Below are 20,762 nucleotides of genomic sequence, written 5' to 3' on the forward strand. Positions count from 1 at the left end.
TAACGAATCCTGCAACCTGATTGGTTCGTGCGGTCCGCATTTTCCTATCTCTGACCACGGTCACGGTAACGGCGGGAAACAACCCGGGTGAAATTGCCGTGCTGGTCAACTAGCGGTAATCGTCAACCTTTGCCATTTTTTACCCTTCCATCGACGATTAAGTAACTAAGTTTATATCTGTTCACTTTTAAATGGCAAGGAAAGTCACTGTAAGTAAATTCAATTGAGTGTTTTGAAGTTGCGAGTGTTTGTTTGGTCGTTTGTAGCTCAGCGCTGTAATGGCGCGTAATTCTGTCTTTCCTTTGCCGCGCAATTTTAAGCAAGTAAAGTCCTGCAGTTGGAGTCGAGTTTACCTGACCTCTCTGATCGTTGCTATATTTAAAAGAATTTCTGTGGAATACGCTTCACGAATTTCCTCGCTTTTTGCTACTCAATTTACGGTAAAAAAAAGTCTGATTTCGAGTGATTCGCAACGACTGATAGAAATTGTTTTTCTTGGTACAACTTAAAACTTTGCAAGAAATTTCACACCGGAAAAACAAATTTGGAGAAACTTAACTGGTGAACAAGATGCAACTAACATAAAGTAGTACGAAATAAATCTGTCCTTTACTACCTCTTTCATTGTCTAATGTCTGAGTTACTCGCTCGTTCATTCGTTAGATCTTTTACGAATGGTTTGTAGACGGCACGTAAGCCAATTCAATGGCAAAGTTGCGTAAACATACCCACTTGTAAGCCAATTTACCGCAGGAAAAAAAATAGATATGTATTTATAAATATGTTATTTGCCGGCTTAGGGTCGGTCCGTGTAGTGAAAAAACTGAGACCTCAGGCTTGAAAACGCAAGACCTCGGTCACAGTTTTTCACTATACGGACCTCCCAGCCGGCAAATGAATGTATAGCGTACCACACCCAAAAAGCACATTGAAACTTACCACTATTCATGGACAAAAATTACTTTTTGTTGGTTGGCTAGTGGTCAGCGACAAAAACAGCTGTTGTATCAATTTCAACTAACAACATTGTCTCCCACCAAACGTAACTCATCTATAAGAGAAGAAAAGTGCCCATGAAAGTGAGTCTAATTACCTTTGTTGTGAAGATCAAAGCTGCCATTAACACTGCTGTTGCCTAGAAACGTACCGTTCATCCTAAAAGCGTGATCTTTGTTGCCTGTTTATGGAAATAAAACAACGATTGAATCCTTAACCTTTACGGCCGCAAGTCGCCACAATGAAACCGACGAAAAGTTACTTCATACTGTTTCGTTTGATTGGAAGCACAGAGAGAAACCGGCAGAGATCGAAGCTATCTACTGAAGACGCTAATCAATCCATGCTACCTGTGTAATGTAAAAAGAAGGAAATAATTTTGATTCTAAGCAACTAGCCAGATCGCCTGAAAATCGCACCCACCATACTGCACTACCAAATTCGTTACCTCAAAACTGTTGAAAATTTTGAGATGTGAGGTCGTTTAGGTACGATATGACGTCATGATTGACACGTGATTATCTCTTGGTTAGAGCACACGTCTCCGGACCGAGAGATCCGGGTTCGAGCCCTGGCCGGGGACATCGTGTTGTGTTCTTGGGCAAAACACTTTACTCTCACTGTGCCTCTCTCCACCCAGGTGTATAAATAGGTCCCGGCGAATTTAATGCTGGGGGTAACCGTGCGATGGACTAGCGTCCCATCCAGAGAGAAGTAGAAATACTCCCAGTCGATTCATGCTACAGAAACCGGGATAAGCTCAGGCCTGATGGGCCATGAGGCTTGTATGTAGTTTTTACCTCCTTTTTCCCTTGGTGATACTTTTTGAGATACCTGAAGTAGGGACGATTAGAGGGGACGGGGAGGGGCTTTTCGCAAAGTCAAAATAAATTTCACTAGGGGTTCATACTATCACAATAGACCAAGTTCGTATTCTCGGTATTCGACTAGAACAAGCTTGCAATGAAGGCTCGTGCGGGCGGATATCATTAAAAAGGGATAAATTTCATTTGCATTTGGAAAGACTCACCGCATTAGCCTCAGTTGCAAGCTAGTTCCAGTCTAATGCCGAGAATACGAATATGGTCTATTCCGCAACGAACAGTTTAGGTCACCAAGCGGTGTTTGGGTTAAAGACGCTAAAAGCTACAGATAAAGGTGTTTTTAAAAGGCTCAATTGTTGTTATCATGGTAACCTATTATGCCATGGACGGAGCTGAAATATAGTTACAATAATATTGCAATAAAGTAGAATTATTTCAATTATGTAAATTTAACAAATCGAATGTGGTTTAGCGTGGTCTGTACTCTTATCGACAACGATACGCGTCATCACAATGGTAAAAGTGTTCTGGACTCACGAGGCGCAGCCGAGTGAGTCCACAACAAATTTTGACCACTGTGATGACGCGTATCGTTGTCGATAAGAGTACAGACCACGCTAAACCACATTTCGGTTTGTTTTTTCCACAATATCAATGTCGAAGAAAATGGTTCTTTTCAAAGCGCGAGCTTAAAATGACACATTGTATGACACATTCACGCGGGCAGCGTTGTCTGGACACTTATCGAGAACGGCAAATTAGCCTATCCGGTTGCGAGATTAGCAGCAATTGTGGTAAAACAATCTCCCTTCTTACCAAGATTGAGTCTTATCTTTCAGAAAACTCAAGTTCTTTCCAAAGAGAGGTTTCCTCCCCTAACTGGCAGCAGTTTATAAAAGGCTGCATATCAAATCCAATTTAGTTTCTTAAACGACTCATTTCGTTTATATTGCTGGAGTTTATTGGAACATTCATCACGCGCTTGGTTGATTCATGGTCACGGGCCAAAGGCTAGAAGTTGCCCAGCGGGCATCAATTAAACAATGGTCGCAAGTCATCCTACTAACCAGAGGCCACTTTGTCTTGACATTTATGTTTTTAAATGTTTATTAACATAACAAAAACTGCGAAGATACACAGCTGAGTCTCTAAAAGGGCCTTTTCATGCCGAATTCGAACATCCAAAACATTGTAGTGTTAGATTGTGTTCTATTGGGATCAACCGTTTCTGGTTCGATGGGTTGGTTGGGTCTTTTCGTGTTCTATTGGGGAAAAACCGTTTTTGATTGGTTTGGTTGATCAACTTTTTCAACCGGCCTCAAACCAGGTTGAAACGGTTGAATTTTTTTCGCGGGCTATTCCCAGGAGTTACCTCGTTTCAACCGAAAACGGTTGAAAAAGTGTTCTACTGAGAAACGTCAACCGTATCATTCGAAACTGGTTCCGGTTGAAACAGCTGATCCCAATAGAACACGACCTTGGTAATTTTCAATTATTTTTAAATTCAAGTCATTTTAAGCGTTTTAGGCAGTTGTTGCAAATAACAATAAAACATTAGCTAGCCGCGCTTGAAGCCTCTGTTTTTGGATTTCACATTTTTTTAAAACTTGAACATGATCTCAGAGAGATCGAAAAGTCGTTTTTTTATAGCTAGTTTTTATCCTAAAATGTGTTTTGAAGAAACTGCTCATTGGGATTCCAGATATTCACATATATTACGTAATACTTATGTCAGTACTTTCCGTATAGCTAGTTTGATTCTAATTCTTGATTTCGAAAGTGGGCGGCTTTCTTTCCTACAAAATTTCGATGGAAAGCAAACTCGCACTTACGCACTTACCAAGACATCGATTATTAATCATCCTCAAATTATTGGACAAACGAGCTTCCAATTCTCCCTTTACATTTAATTTATTGCAACTTTAACGGTGTTAACCCCTGACTCCAAAAACCGCGGAAAGGTCTATTGAAACTGGTCGTAATGGGCACAGGATAAAACTTATTCATTGTTCGCCAGTTGACAGCAGCGGATCTAATGTTGCCTTTTTAACTTATTCAACCTGATGGGCGAGGACTTGGAGGCTAGCTGTCACTATTGAGATTTTCGTCTTCTCATACTCTCCTCAATAACTAGCTTAAAAATCTCATAATTATACGTGATAAATCGAGAGGTGGTTGTTTAACTGGCTGCACCTCTTGCAAAGAACATTTTTACAGTCCTTACCTCAGGATAAAAACTCAATTACGCCCCTGTCTTGAGCAGTAAGCACGTACTTAAACTGCAACTGATATAATTATATCCCTCGAGAGTGGCAAACCAATTTATGATGAACATCAACACTTCACTTTGAATAAATAACATCTGTCATTGCCCCATAGAGCGATAGTTATTGACGCCATAGTAAACATTTTTCCTCATTAACGCACCACTTTGCGCAGAGAAGATATATACCTAGAACAAACGGACGACAAAGATTAGAAGAGCTTGTGAAACTTAGTAATTAGTGACATTTTTTGGCACTTTGGGTGTCATATCCAAGGAGAAATTGAATTTCAAAAACTAGTGCCAATGAGCACAAGCACTAATGAACCCATACCTTCTTTGCAATATTTTAATTTTTTAAACATTGGTTACGGAATATGTCATTAATGTGCATCCAGATCACCAGTTGACTCCTTCTGCTTAGTTCTTGTTGCCCAGTAACAGATTACAATTAAGAAGAGCCAAGGACAGAAATATTGTTTGCTTCGGTCTCCTGACCTAATTTTGTTATATTTTATCAAAGATTTGAAATGTTTCTGGTATTAGTTTCCATTTCTTTCAGTTGGCACAGCCTTAAGTTACTTAGATGTGTTGAAAAAATAGAAAACAAATTGTTCTGAAAACAGTGAGGAACGCCAACTGTGAGTGTATTACTTAACGTCATTTGATGCTTTCTTTACTTTTAATAAAAAAAGCAGGCAACCCTTATTAAGCATCCAACCCTTATTAAGCATCCAACCCTTATTAAGCATCCACCCTCGGGGAACTGGGAGTTGGTTGCTTAGTAGCGGTTGGTCTCTTAACAGGAGTTCGTGTACTTTGAATAATTTTCACTGTCAGTCAACATGTAATCACGTCAGGATAATCTTTTGTTTCGATCATTTTTTGTTTTGTTTTTTTGTTTTGTTTGCTTTTGTTTTGTTTTGTTTTGTTTTACTTTCTATTGAAACAGGTCTTATGCATAATTGCGTCATACGCTTAAAATTCTCCTCCAAGCACCATAAGCGAGAAATTTTCGCAACCTCTTGGTACTTTCGTGTTGTTTTCTCAGGGCTATTCTTTTCATTCTTTTCATTTTTGCTTTGGTAATTTGCTCATGACACATTCACAAGTTGCATTTTTAAAGTAAGGACTCATGCTTAGACTGGTGGTTAAATGTGCTAGTCTTACGTCAATATGTGCAAGGGCTATTCTTATGATTTTATTTATTGGGCTATAAATTCACAAAAAATACACGGTTTATGATCGTTTTCATGGTCCGTATAGCACCCGGGTACAGGACAAAATTTAATACGGGGAGGCTCCGCCCGGAGGTTCAACCCCTTACCCTAGTGTACACTATTTTGTCAGCGAAGGTATCCCTTTTCTGCAATATTTCGTGAATAAATCGCCAAAAAATGAAGTCTTCTTTTCATTTGCATGTAGTGCGTAATATATTAAATGATACAGCCATAAGGTGCGTCTGTTCGAAATATTTTAATAAAAGGCCCGTTTAGATTAAGTAAATGAAAGATTTGCCTACCCTTTCATATTTTATTTCTGATTTCCATTCTCTATTCAAGGCTATGTATATATTTTAGATACAGCTACCAGTGTCAAACGTCATCATCATCATCATCATCATCATCATCATCATCATCGCTATCGTCATCATTAAATTAGACAATTTCCCACGATCTTATCTCAAAGTCTATAATTATTATTCTCCGAGAACCAGGTCCATATAACAGGACTACAAACTATCAGTAAAGATATGGAAACCGTTCTTGAAAGGAACCAGCCAAAATCTGTTACAATAATGTCACAAACAAATTCATCGAGAACGTTTTTTCGTTGTTAAATCGGTGTCATATTATTTATATTTGTTCTAGCTCTACGCTTTGAGACCGAAAAGAAATTACGTTTACAATCCTAAATGATCTCCCCAGGCATTTTTTTAATATCTTTTTAAACCTTGTGCGAAAATTCTGGCTAAACCCAATATAAATATAGGGATTAATTCCGCTATAGCAAAGGGCTAAAAAGTTAATGAATAACCCAAGCAAGGTCTGTTTAAGTTGCACGATGCCAGTAAAGCTCAAAACAACTGATATATACAAAGGAAACCAACACAGCACATATAGAACCACGACAAAAATCATCATCCCGGTAACTTTTCTTGCTATTTTCAAAGCTTCTGCTTGTTCTTCATTCTGATTGGCTCCTTCTCCCGGCACTCTCCGTGACCAAAGTTTGAGGCACACAATGGTGTAAAGAACTCCTATTACAAAAAGAGGCAGGACGACGTTCAAAGAAACTGCAATAATGTTAACTGTAGTCCATTCATCTGTTGAATCGCAATAATACGACCCTTTGACTTTTTTAAAGTTTTCTTTAGGAAGGAATGAAGTGGAGAAAGCAACCGACCACGCCCATAGAAACAAGATTATTTTCTTCAAATGTTGTGATATAGGTGACGACCTCAAAGGCCGAGCTACAGCATAAAATCGATCAAAAGCAATAGCTGTCAGGATCCAAACTGAGAAGTTGAGAGGACTAAAGAAGGCCACGATAAAAAGCTTGCAAGTAGCCAGGCCTACAATTCCACCAGTCCACAACCTGCCAGTAAAACTGAAATGAATCGCATCTATTAGCTCTGTAAACGATATCAACAGATCGGAACATGCTTGGTTTAATATCAGATAGTTGGTTGTGGTCTTCATGGAATTATTTGTTCGTATAATGTGAATAATGACTGAGTTGCCGAATAGTGACGCTAGAAATACAGTGACTTGGGCAACCACCAACAGCCAAAGGACTGCAGATTGAAAGTGTGTTTCTCCATGTACGCCACTTGAGTTTTCTAAAGGCAAAATAGGAAGCTATTCTCGTGAATTGAAAAACAAACAAACAAAACAAAACAAAACAAAACAAAACATCTTAAATTATTTATAAACATAATCTCATAGCAACTGCCGACATGTTATGTATGGGCTGGGGAGTAACATCATATCAAGCCAACGAGTGAGCGGTTGTTAGTGCCAACTGCCCATATCATATAATCATTTCAGATTCCAGTTATTCAAGAGTGAATCCACCGATTTGCTTCATTATGTACTTTAGTTCTATTTGAAAAAAAAGACCTCCACTTCTTCGTTGAGTTTTACATATACATTATTGAAAAATCCTACACGAACGGAACTGAGATCAATCAAAGGAAAACAGAATAAGCAGTGTTTTATTATATGGGTTGTTAAAGCTTCGGTTGTTGAATTTTATTTTGTTCTCGCAAAACATGTTTTTTACCAACTTATCAATGTTGCCCAGGATGACATAATGGAAAGATGAAGGGCATGCGTCATCAAAAGAAATATCATATTGGGAGTTCAAACGTTTTTCTCATCAAAAGAAATATCATATGCGGAGTTCAAACTTTCCACATGAATTGAAAAGTGTCTGAGTTATAAGTTAGATAACTTTTACTTATACTGAATCAACTTTGAACTTCCAAGATGATAGATCTTTGTAGTTTAGAGGGGGAATAAATAAAGTGGATAATGCAAAAGGTATTACGTGTTATAACTTGCAATCTAAGAAATACTAATACCTTCACTCTGGAGACCGCCACTGTTGTCGATCGTGCATTGCACGCTGAAGCTGCCGCTGTTTCGCAGACACGATGAGTTCATCTTTACTAGTGAAATTCCTGGTTCACTCAGATATGATCTGCAGTGGCAAGACTGTTAGATTCTGATTAATGAAATTATTCTTTTGTTTATTTCTTTAACTTTTCCCATGTTCCCCGGGAAATACCTAAATAATTAATTTTGTTTAGCTAAAAATAAAGCGAAACTTTTTCAAAAGCTGTAAATTTTAATTAACATGCAAATTTATATAAAAGAAAATCTTTATTACAAATTACAATTTAGAGTTGTTTCCTTTGTCCTAGGATTTGATGAAAAGTTTTCTTGTTATATAATTGATCACCTTTATCTTTACAGCTATAACATAACAACACAGCACATATCTTCGCTTTTACTTCGGTTTGAAGAAGAGAAAGTTCGCACTGATAAATATATTTTCATTCGTAATATGCAGCGTTAGCAAAAAGTGAACCATGCCATGTTTTTAATAACGAAGCTTAATTACTGTTTTATGTCGTTTTTAGAAATTTAATTATGGCTACTTTTAGGAACTCGTGAGGTTGGAAATTTCCAAAACAACGTTCGTTTATTATTATTAGTTTGCTATGGAGAAATTAACATCACCTGAATGATTCGACATCTACCCATGTTTAGGTGTTGTTACAAGTAATTCATTTTCACGTCGAGAGTGGAGTAAAGACTGTTTCTTGACTAAAATATTATAGCTGGAACTTTCTGCATATTCTCACTTGTTAAATTAACTGGCGGATTCAAAGTAGAGAAGCTTGGTTTTCCGTATTACAAGGAGGGTACTAAGTTCTCGTTTCCATCGTGATCATTCTTTGTTTTGGGGGAAAATGGATGGGGAAAATATTTATTTACAAAAATATTTATATACAACAGTTACTTTTGTTATTTGGATTTGCCAACCTTTTCTTTATTAACACAAGAACTTTCAGGCAACACTTAACTGCTGAGCTCATTAACAAGACTAGGCACAGTTTTCTTTTCTCTATTTTTCAGAAATAATTTATTCCCATTGAGGACCACCTGGCAAGCATCTTGAAACTCCACGTCCTTGCATGTTAAAATTTACCTTGGATTTTTCCCTAATGAGCAAAAGTAATATGGTGAAACAGACCAGTTGAACTAAATCTATTAATACATAAAAAATACACATATATTAATCTCTCAGACAGAATATATCGGAGTGTGTGACATCCGTGCTAGTAGTAATAATTTCAGTTGGGTTTTATTTATAACTGCATGTGTTTTTCCACGGTCGACATATGAAACAAAATGTTACGTTGAACATGCTGGTGTTTGAAAAGTCGAAATACTGTGAGTTTTTATTGATTTCATTAGTAACTTTGTGACAGAGCTCATCACTTCGTCCAGTTTGATACCGTCGCTCTCTTTACTTTGATTGACATGTGATTCTGTTTGGATAAAAACAAAAATTATGCATAATGAATCCAAAGCGATTATGTTTGCTCTCACCGCTGAAATACATCAATACAGAAATCGGAAAACCTCTCACTGTTTTCAAAAAGCAAGGCTCATGGTTTTGATTCCTTTTTAACTACTTAACTTGGATTCACTCATGCTTCTTTAAGTGGTTTTAGGTATTTTCATTTAGTTCAGTAGTTTCCTTCCTTCCTGAATTCGTGGGTCAATTTATAGGTTTTTGGAATCCAAAGCACAAAAAAGCAAAAGCATAACCGAAAAAAAAGAAAGAAACCGGATCAGAAGTTTAATTCTTTGTTTCTCTTAGGTCTACAACCTCACAGAAAATGTCTTTTCTGTTTATTTGTTCTAACGCGTAAGAAGTTAATATTTGTCGGTTCAATGTAATCCCATTCAAACCGGCATTCTGGGACCGGGCCACCTCTCAGTTAATAACATGAAGGAATCTCGCTAATATTCTTTCAACGTTAACTTGTGACTTTTTGTCTTGCTTTTTTTTTTAGTGATTTCGTGAGATTGGACGACTTCGGACGCACAGGGAGGGGAGCGTGATGTGACGATGATATGGTGAAAAAGAATATATTGGAAATACATGTACCACTTTGGAAAATAAGCTAAATTCTCTTTCATCCCTTACCCCTTTCCCCACAATTGTTCTGGTTCAGTTGTGTGCCTATATGGTATAGTAAAGGTAATGGGTTGGGAACATTAACAATATTTTTTTACTTTTGTCTGGTTGCATGGGAGCAAAGAGTTTTAGTGATGTGAGCAAGTTTTCGGATCCCGTTCAAAATGTTTGCGCAGTGTTTCCCCCCTTGTTAATTTATGAATAAAGGAAAGATAATTGTTTGCCAAGTGCGAAGGGCTAGGTACGAGGTTAGAGCTATATTGTTTTGCAGGGATTTCCAGGACTGGTGGGTAGAGATTTTCCTTGTAAGTACGAGATGGCACCAGGAGGCAAAAAGTTTCTGGTAAACTACTGATTTTTTTCATTTCTTTTTTAATTCACTCTCACCCTTCTCAACTAGATTATAGGTTTTTTCACAATTACATTTGCCCGTCAATTTGAACGCGAAGGACTCTCAAAGGCAGAACGTGCAGATTACCAATTGAACCTCTTCCTAAACAATTTTGAAATATCCTCTTAAATCCACTGCGAAAGTTTTGACTAAACATGAGGTATACGTAGGGATTAAGTGCACTATAAGCAACTGTTAACCAAATAAGGACTAAGAGAAAGCTTCCGTTTACACGAAAATTACTAAGTAAGAGCTGCAAAACTCCTACTGCAAACAAAGGAAACCAACACAGTGTATACAAAACTACAACAGCGATCATCATTAAGGTAACTTTTCTCGCCGTTTTTACAGCTTCAGCCTGTTGTGCATTCTGATTGGATCCCTCTCCTGGCACTTCACGTGACCAGAGTTTAAGGCACACAACTGTGTACATAACTAATATTATCGCAAGAGGCAACGGCACGTCCAGAGAAATCGCGAGAATCTCTAATATTGTCAAGTTTTGTAGAGCTTCGGCTAAATTGCAGTAGTGAGACTCCTTTATTATTTGGAAGTTTTCTTTCTCAATAACAGGTAGAGAGGTAATAAGGCACGACACACACAGAACGAAAATTATTTTTTTCCAATGTTTTGAGACAGGTGAGGATCGGAAAGGTCGTGCTACGGCATAAAAGCGTTCAATAGCAAGAGTTGTAAGGATCCAAACTGAAAAGATAGGAGGAAAAATTAAGATTACAAGGAATAGCTTGCAAGTGACCAGACCGAAGAGTCCTCCAAACCACAGCTTGTTCAAGGAACCGTAATGAATAACATCCATCATCTCTGCTATGGTGATTACAAGATCAGCACATGCTTGGCTCAAAATCAGATAGTTGGTAGTGTTCTTCATGGAGTTATCTGATCGTATAATGTGAATGATGACTGAGTTGCCGAATAGTGACGCCAGGACTAGAATGAAGTACGCGACATACAGCAGCCAAAGGAGCTGGAAATCTCCAGAAACGCTTGTAGTGTTTACTAGAGAGGAGAAAATGTAATTTATTGTCATGGGACAACTAATTGTCGTGGAGTTCGAGCATTAAAACTAGTAAAATAGTCAACATTCCCTAGCACACAAACACTCAAATGAATAGTATTTTCTCATCTACTTTGAAACCTTTTTTCTAAGATTGTTTGGGTACCGTCATAAAACTGATGACGTAGCACTGACGTAACTGGTTCACGTCTCGTCCGAGGTAAAAATAGTTGAGGTAAACAAGTGAAACGTTTTTAAAATATTTAATCGTTTATAGTTATGTTTCAGAGACTATACGATGCCAGAGCGTAACTCTAAAATTGGTTTTACAGGGTTATAAGTATAAGTATAGTTTTAACTGAATCACAACATATATATACCATCTTTCTGAAGATCACTACTGCTGTTCGTCATGTATTGCAGGTTGGCGCTATAGTTGCTTTCCAGATACGACGAGTTCATCTCAGTTCTTTACACTGTAGGTGAAACTTTGCATATGGCCTACGATCAAAGCAATTAGAGAATCTTAAGACATCTAGACTGGTATACAACGATAGCGTTGAAAACTATTCGTACAACGAAATTATTGTCACAGAGTATTGTTGCCGATTTTGACTCCCTAAAACCTGACTAAGCCATTTAACGTTACTAAATGAAAATTATTTAGGTCTCAATGATTAGAGTGTTCTGTTTTTTTTTACCTGGAATGTTATGTAAGGCGATGATTTCCTAAATTTTTAACTTGGTGACCGTGGGGGAACCTACGTGCAGAAATACACGTGTTACACCTAATATTGCTTGGATCTAGCAAACCATAATGATTTCTGAACCGTTAAAACTCAAAGCTTTCTAGCTGTCAGGTATTGGACTTTTTTACTCATTCCTTTTCTTGATCACGTTCACTTAGTTTGGAAATAAGAACTATAAATATCCCACTAGTCAGTACGCATGGCATGTGTGGCTAGATTGATTGTTTGAGTTTTTTCCTATTTAGTGAATATGTATAGCTTGTATTTCAGCTTACAAATGTAATCCTCGAAGTTTCTTAGTCCAGACTTCTTGGCAACTATCGCCGCTTTTAATCCGTGTTTCCACTGAAATATACACAGAGTTACTCCCAATGCTGCTTTGTTTCTTTTAATTCCGGTTTTATCTTTTCATGGTAGAGAGATCTCCCTGTGAAGAGAGTCTTACAGGTCTAAAAGATTGATTCAAATATTTCATTAATGAAGTTTATTTGCTTTCATTTCTATAGCTTTCTCTGCAAGCTAAATTTAATTGCATCGAGTTTCCCTTTTTCTAATTAAAAAAATAATCTGTAATTATCATTGTAAGAACGTCAAGTGTTCCAAGGAACCTGTAAAATAGAAAACGTTTTTCATGGGATATTGATGTTTCTTCCATAACCGTCAAAGTGCCATACACAGTGTTATTAAAAATTAAAATAAATAACATTATTTGGTGCTGAGGAAGATCTTTCTTTTTTTCATTTTCTTCTCGCCTTTCTCTTTATAAAAGGCAAGGGTAACGTTCAACCCGGAGTAAACAATATCATTCAGCCACAAGTTATGATATACAGTATATATATATTATAACTAGGTATCCGACATGGTTTGTATTTCACCCCAGCTATGGCAGTTAAAGGGCTCCCCTTGACTTGTTTGCAGTCAACCTTCGCATTTATTATATCGAGTTCATATTAACATCAGAAAATAAATCCAATGTTTGACAGATTGTATTAATGCTTTTTTTGGCACCAGACTATTGTATATTCTGCAAGTAAAAGATTTGAGATCATATATAAATAAAACTGGAAGAAAGATCGAACGTCACTTGGTTCCCAGCTAACTCAGCTGGTTGAATTGGGTTTTGTGTGTGTATTCAAATAATAAAAAAATAGATTGTTCCTTGTATAGCACTTTAATTACTGTTTACATTGCAACTTACTTTAACTAAAATGAACGTGGCTCTGCATTTTTAAAACCACCGAAAACAACTTTTATAAAGGGAAGCCAAAGCCAGTTATTTTATCATCACAAAACACGGCAGTCATTTAAAACACGAGAGAAATAAAGAAAGTGGCCGACGGAGAACGTTTTATATTGCATTTGTCTCCAGCTTCGAATACAAATAAAATTTGGGAGAGAGACTTATAGAAGCATCTCAGAGAAATAATTTCCTTACTTAACCGCGAATCACTTTGACTGAATAAAGCAGGTCAATCTTTTTTGCTGCCTTTGACTTGCCACGAACATTTTCAGGTAGAAAGTCGACGTAACCATATATAATTACTTGCTATTTGTTTTCGTTCGCAAAACCACTAGAAACAGTCACCTGCATTTTTGAAAGATCCCGCTCCCTCGAAGGAAAAACCTAGAGAAGGCGAAAGCTCAACCTTGTGCTTTTTTTAAATACACTCTTTTAAATGACCAATCTGAACAACAGAAAAGAGCAAGTGTTCCCCCAAAATCTACAAACCTTCACGTTGACTATATATTTAATATGTCTTAGTCTGAGGTTTTTAAAGTAATATTGCATTTAAACTCCCTCATCAAAATTATACATATAAGTTTGCAGCTACCGTGTAAGCCATACTTCCTAACTTGCATTTGACAATATTGTACGATCCTGACCTCAATATCTATTATTAATTTGTTCATTTCTGTCGGTTATTATAATAGTCAACCCGAAGGCAGGTGGAGTAGAGTAGGTAGGTAGGTAGGTAGGTAGGTAGGTAGGTTGCCTTTATATATATACGATATGTATGAAAGCTGGAAGCTTGTGGGCTCGTGTTCAATACATTACTTCTAGATATTAAATAAAAATAAAATGCAGCTTTACAACATATAGGTTGTAAAAGAGTTTAAAAACAAAAGGGTAGGAAGCTGGTACGTTTATGGTACATACATAAATTTATTGAAGCTCCTCCGTAGGGGCTTTTCAACCAGAATGTAAAAAAATTGTCATAAATAAATTACTTTACAATATTATAAAAATCAACATGGACATAAAAATAGAATAGGATAAATTGAGCTAAAAATTTATATACAACCGGAATAAAAATAAATAAATTTAAAAAAGTCTCAAAGTTCCTTGAATAGTTTCATTAAATTCTTTTTAATCAGTTAATCACCGTTAGATGCAAGGAATCGTTCCGAACTAAGTTCTCGTTGTTAAACACAAAATGGCTCCGTGTTTAGATTTGTTCCAGCTCTACACTTTGTGACCGAAAAGAGATAACATTTGATATCCTCAACCTTCCACAAAATTTTCTGAACAACTTCCTGAACCCATTTCTAAAATTCTGTCTAAATGTAAGATAAACGTAAGGATTTATCCCACTGTAGCAAAGCGTTAAGAAATTGTTAAACAAAAACAAGCTGTTAGTTACTTTAACCCTATCAACAAAACACAAAAGGACTGACATATACACAGGGAGCCAACATATCACATATAAAACCACAACGATAATCATCATCCGGGTAACCTTTCTCGCCATTTTCAAAGCTGATGCTTGTTGTTCATTCTGATTGTTTCCTTCACCTGGTACTTCGCGTGACCAAAGTTTGAGGCACACAATTGTGTAAAGAACTGTGATCATTGAAAGAGGCAGAAAAAAGTCAAAAGTAATAGAAATAGTGTTAAATGTATTCCAATCATCAAATAAAGTCGTTACATCACAGCAATAAGATCCTTTAACATTTTTGAAGGTTGCTTTTACAAGGAAGTTCGAAGAGAAGGCAATTGACCACGCCCAAAACGAGAACAATATTTTCTTTAAATGTCGAGATATAGGTGACAATCGGAATGGTCGAGCTACTGCATAGAAGCGATCAAGGGCGATGATTCCTAGGATCCAAACTGAAAAATTGGATGATATGAATAGGATCGCTATAAAAATCTTGCAAGAAATTAAACCCAAAGTTCCTCCTATCCATACACTGCCGGTTGAACTGTAATAAAAAAAACACCCGTTATCTCTGCGAATAATATCAGCAGGTCAGCACATGCTTGATTGATTATCAGGTAGTTGGTAGTGGTCCTCGTGGAGTTATCTGTTCTTATGATGTGAATGATGACTGAGTTACCGAACAGAGACGCCAAAAATACCGTGGAAAAGCCAACAAACACCAGCGGATGCAATAGGAGACGCGTTTCTCCGAACACGGTTGTTGTGTTTCCTTCAGTGAAATAAAAAAGCAAGTTATACTCATGAATTAAAATTAAATATCTTAATGACATATAGTAGAAGTATGACAGTGACTGCGTTTTATTTTGTTCATGGAGTTGGGTTGTAACGTCACACTGGAAGACAGTCTGTAACACCTAGTAGATATTACGTAATCATTTTACATTCTACATATTCAAGATAAAATGCAACTTTTGTTTCAACATCTTAAAAAAAAACTTACCACTATTTGTTACTTTTTCGCTATCTATGGAAGGGAATAATCGAGGAATATTTCACTGTTATGCGGTGTTTGCTTGCATGTCACCCAGAGCGACATGATGGAAGAAGAGTATGTCATAAACAAAAGAACTATTATTTTCAAACCAAAAACGTTTATACTTTGAAAATTATTTCAGAAATCAACCCAGTCAATTTTTCCTTAAATCATCATAAAACGTGAGCAATAAATTGCTGTTTCCGGAAGGTAGATCATCCTTTTTACGGGGAGTTACTACTGATCTGGACTAGGTTTATGGTCATGAGTACTTAAATTTACAAGCGTGCGTACACTTTACGTTTAAGATAAAATATCTTCTTGGTGAAGACTACTACTGCTATTGATCACGCATTGCTTGTTGAAACTACCGTTGTTCGACAGATACGACGAGTTCATCTTCAGCCTACTGGTTCACTAACATTTGATCTGCAATCAAACAAATGTTGAACGTTTTTTACTTGGCTGACTACGTTGTAAAAACATAGTAAAACATAGATTATAAGACCCCCTTCTAGCCTATAGGCCCTAGTATAATTATGCAAAGAAACAAAACACAACCGAAATACCTATTTCTGTTATAAACTCTCTACGGATGCGAGATCTCCACTTTTTTTGCTTTTTTTGCTTTTAATTACAAAAGATGTCGTAAAAATCAGGTCATAAGGCCCCCTCCACGCTTATAGGCCCTTTAGTATGCAAACAAACAAAAACAACCAGAATGCTTTTTTAGTTATAAGCCCCCAAAGGATGTGAACCCTCTTTTACTTTTCCTTTATTTCCTAAAAAGATCACCCTCACAGAATAAGTGACAATATATTTCATTTTACTATCTACGGAAAGTTTTGTAAAGAAACTGTTTAGAATTTCAAAGATATTAAAAGTTCAACATCAAAAACAAAATAGCATTGTTTATTTTATTTCATCAATTATTCGTCAGTTTGTAATTGAAAGTTTGCACTTACAGAAACGCTATGACTCGCTATATACAACACATGCGTCAGTCACATACGCGACCAGCAAGGTCACACTGAAACAGGTGTTGTCTTGGTTTAGAAAGCCTTCGTATTGTTTACGGACTTTGTTTGAAATATTCCAAATGAACCCTTGTCAAACAAAACCATTTCATCAGAGTAGTCAAGTGCCATTCAAATAATGATTGAGGTACACAATATGTAATATGTATTATTGCCCATTTTTTAAAAATTGTTTTAGTTATGATGTGAAACATGGTCAGTACATTCGAGGAACTTTACTGTCACTTACCAAACGTTCTCTTCATAACTTTTGAAAATCTGATAAACATCACGATATGCTGTGATTCAGTCTCCACTCGTCGACACGTTCATGCTATGTATATTTTCTCCCGTTTGATAGTTTACTGTCCAATTCAAAGTCGTGTGCATCTTTCCGTGCAACAGGGAGGCCTTTTCGCTTCTCGCGTTTGATGATTCTTTATTAATTTCAAGGTCGACAGGGGATATTTCTATTACAAACATTGCTTTTGTTATTTAAATTTGCCAGCCTTATTTAATAAAAATAACCTTTTCTTGACGGTTCTCTGCTTGGTACAGTAATAAAAACAGTTGACGCTATGTTTGCTTTATTGCTTTAAGATATGTTACCGCTACTAAGAGCCATCCGTTAAATCGTCTTTCTTGGTCCATAGGCTTCTATCGTAAAGTTTAACTTAGGCTTTTCCCTACCAAAATTAAGTGAAATGTACTAGGCCACTAATTTACAGATTTTTCCATTGATTTTTCTCCAATCCGAAACATATTAAATGCATCTGACGTACAAGTAATAGAGTTGTCAGTTTTGAGTTAAAATTGGATTCTCTCGCATTTCCTGTTCACCGCCAAAATAATGTCCACTTTACAGCCTTTGAATAGTCGATTTATTGTGGGTTTTTTATTCACTCCAACTGTGACAGTTGCAGGGTTCAGCATTTGACTGTTTGCTAGGCCGATTCATTTTAATTAAAATTTAGTATTTCTCTTTGAATAAATACAGCAGAATTGAAAAAAAAAAAAAAAAGCATAATGAAATCAAGTACAAGTTCAATTCATATTGTACACAGCGTATAAGTAGCCGTTATTTTGGTCACCACCTAAAAGGTACTGGGGAGGTGCGTTGAGATATTAAAGCATGCAACTTTTTAATTTACATGTTCAACATGGCTAGCGGTATTGATCACGGGCGCGTGCGCCCTACTCGACGAAAGACACAACATAGCGGCCATACTCCAGCTCTAGCAAATGCAGCGTTGGTTTACAGCGTTCATCTTTGATATTGGACATCCGTGTTATGGTCAATTAACACCTGTCAAAACAAGGTATCAGCTGACCAGTATCACGTGACCAAAATGCGGGCTTAAGTTTAGAGCTCATCAAAGTCACGTGTTGACTGCTGGCCAAGTACTAGTTTTTCGATTGGATCGCGAGTTCAACCCAGGTTCACTTGTTGTAATCAGGGCCGGGATTTTCGAAAGTCGGTTAACGCTAACCCAGGAATTCGAATAAAAGTTAACTGAAGAATAAATATATTCTTGTGTAAAAATGTTATCCACTACTTATGTTTTGTGTCAGTTTTAGGCCATTCAAATTCAAAAGAAATGGCCAAACAATATGAACAGGAAACCTCTCCGTAAAGTTACATAACTCAAATCAAATTCTCGCTTATCCTGGGTTAGCTAATTTGGGCTTTGAACAACCTGGTCCAGGAGCTCCGCTTTTAGGCCGAGCTAAATCTATATATTAAGCAAAATAAGATAATCGAGTATCCTATAGTTTTGCCAGAAACGAGAGTTTAATTTGTGCATATTTCGTGCATCGAATAGTAAGTACACTCCCTGTACGTTTTCTATATGTGAGATCTATTTGAGACTATTCATGAATTTTTTCCAAGAAGGACATGATGCGTTTGACCGAATTTAAAAGAGTTGGGGAGAACTTAGTTAAGTAAAAAGTTCATCATTGCGCAGCAATGAATGTGGCCAAAGAATATTTTGCCTGTTTAAAAACCAGTAAACTTTTTCTATCAGTCAGTTCCCGACAATCGATACAAGAGAATAGTTGTTCAAGTTAGTTACAAGTTATGCTAGTAATAGCAATTTCATAAATTTTAAAACTGTAATGGAAATTATATAGGGCACTTATTTTCCGAAGGTCTGTTTCTAGCGCGATTACCACCCCTCTAAGATGTAAATATGTTGGCAGTTTTTTCATGCTATATTCTAAACCAAATAGAAGATGGCGTTCCAATATTTTTTAAGAAAATAAAGCACTTTTGACCTCACACGTGCGTATTTCCTTAGAGAACATGGAAGCCCATCTCTACTGGACAAGTATTTGGTATTAACAACCATCAAATATTTTCGCTTGCGCACGATTGGGCTAAACGCGTCACGTGACTGAATATGCCCCATCTAAAACTGGGGTGTATCCGAGTGTTATTCCCCAGTTTTCAAAAAGGTGCGGATTGCAAAAAATATTTGAAGGATAAGAAACACAATAGCCTTCATTTGGCGCAAAAAATATGCTCGGATATTTGTTCTTGAACATAATCTTTTCCTCGAAGCTGCGCTCTTGGAAAACTTTTCAATTCTCGAGACTGATAATGTCAGCGGTCAAATATCCGAGCATAGTTTCGCGCCAAGTGGAGCTCATTGTTTATATATCTACAATTTGATTATTTCACGTTATGTTGGTCTTAGAGATCGACAGCGTTTGTTCGTTTGTTCATTCTCACGTTCGATTACTATTCCTTCCTGTGGTATTACTCGTTACATGTACAGTTAAAGACATAATGCTTAAAATAAAGTACATATATATTAAGCAGAGGTCTTAGTCTATTTATATTTGTTCCAGCTCTACGCTTTGGGACCGAAAAGGTATCACATTCGCAACGTTAATTTTAATCAAACAACTTCTGGAGATGTTTTTAAAGCAATTGCGAAAATTTTTACTAAATATGAGATAAATGTAAGGATTGAATCCGCTGTAGAAAAGCGTTAACCAAGCAAAGAATAACAAAAAACTATCCTCCAGTTCGACATAATTAACAAAATTCAAAAGAATTGAAATAAACATCGGGAACCAACAGAGAACATACAAAACTACAATAACGACCATCATTATTGTAACGTTTCTTGCTATTTTTAAGGCTTCGGCTTGCTGTTCATTCTGATTGGGTCCCTCTCCTGGCACCTCACGTGACCAAAGTTTGAGGCATACAATCGTGTAAAGAACGGCAATCATTATAAGAGGCAGGAAAACATCCAATGTAAAAGCAAGAAGGTGAGTTGAAGTCCATTTGCTCGTGACATTACAGTTAAAAGATTGGTGGATTTGTTTGAAGCTTCCACTGCCAATGACAAACGTTATTGAAAAAGCAAAAGACCAAGCCCAAAGAAGCAAAATTATCTTCTTGAAATTTTGAGATATAGGTGACAATCTGAAGGGTCTGGTTACTGCATAAAAGCGATCGACAGCGATAGCTGCAAGGATCCAGGTTGAGAAGGCTGGTGAAGCAAATAAGATGGCTTGAAACATCTTGCAAGTAATCAGACCAAAGAGTCCCCCAAACCATATCTTGCCCATAAAACTGTAATGAATAACAGTCATTATCTCTGCTATGGTGATCACCAGGTCATTGCATGCCTGGTTCAAAATCAGATAGTTGGTAGTGGTCTTCATGGAGTTATCTTTTCGTATAATGTGAATGATGACTGAGTTGCCGAACAGTGACGCCAGAAATGCAATGATGTATACGATGCATATCAGCCAAAGGTACTGAAAATGCATTTGGTCAAAGGCATTTGTAGTGTTTCCTAGGAATAAATGTAAATTATTTCATAAATAAATATGGCTTGCTCTATTACTATTAGTACTTTTATTTTTAATACACTATTTCTGTGTGTGCAAACGCGCTTGAGCGAAGCCCCACACCTCCGAAAATGTGGGAACCAATCGAGGCTAAAAAAGTTTGTCTGTCAGGTGATTGTCCTTACGTCCGTTTGTAGGTCCGTATGTACGAACGTTTCAAATCTAATATATTTTTTTCTCTTTGAAACATTGTTATATTCTCTCGATTCAATCTCGCCCGAACT

At 36.9% G+C, this 20,762-nt stretch overlaps 2 protein-coding genes and 1 pseudogene across 3 annotated transcripts; all 3 read right to left on the minus strand.

Annotated features, from left to right (window-relative positions):
• Positions 1-5,939: 5,939 nt before the first annotated feature.
• On the minus strand, positions 5,940-7,751 carry LOC145497906 (neuromedin-K receptor-like). Its single transcript, XM_081478106.1, has 2 exons — positions 7,670-7,751; positions 5,940-6,925 (listed from the first exon to the last, which is right to left on the minus strand). The coding sequence occupies exons 1-2, from the start codon at positions 7,749-7,751 to the stop codon at positions 5,940-5,942; spliced, it is 1,068 nt and encodes a 355-aa protein (XP_081334232.1).
• Positions 7,752-14,403: 6,652 nt separating this feature from the next.
• Positions 14,404-16,237, minus strand: LOC145482824 (substance-P receptor-like; annotated as a pseudogene). Its single transcript, XR_014048824.1, has 2 exons — positions 16,222-16,237; positions 14,404-16,081 (listed from the first exon to the last, which is right to left on the minus strand). The product of XR_014048824.1 is annotated as a substance-P receptor-like (transcript).
• Positions 16,238-19,506: 3,269 nt separating this feature from the next.
• LOC145482834 (substance-P receptor-like) lies at positions 19,507-20,512 on the minus strand. Its single transcript, XM_081461476.1, has one exon. The coding sequence runs from the start codon at positions 20,455-20,457 to the stop codon at positions 19,507-19,509; it is 951 nt and encodes a 316-aa protein (XP_081317602.1). The 5' UTR covers positions 20,458-20,512.
• Positions 20,513-20,762: the final 250 nt, after the last annotated feature.

This window comes from Orbicella franksi, chromosome 1 (assembly GCF_964199315.1).
Source record: "Orbicella franksi chromosome 1, jaOrbFran1.1, whole genome shotgun sequence".
NCBI classification, from domain to species: domain Eukaryota; kingdom Metazoa; phylum Cnidaria; class Anthozoa; order Scleractinia; family Merulinidae; genus Orbicella; species Orbicella franksi.

What these genes read in the sequence shown, in the direction of transcription:
- LOC145482834 (XM_081461476.1), bottom strand. Translation starts at nt 20,457, where the DNA reads ATGCATTTTCAGTACCTTTGGCTGATATGCATCGTATACATCATTGCA.
- LOC145497906 (XM_081478106.1), bottom strand. Translation starts at nt 7,751, where the DNA reads ATGAACTCATCGTGTCTGCGAAACAGCGGCAGCTTCAGCGTGCAATGC. An exon ending in TGGCGGTCTCCAGAGTGAAG is followed by an intron (nt 6,926 to 7,669) that starts GTATTAGTATTT and finishes TTTTGCCTTTAG; the next exon opens with AAAACTCAAGTGGCGTACAT.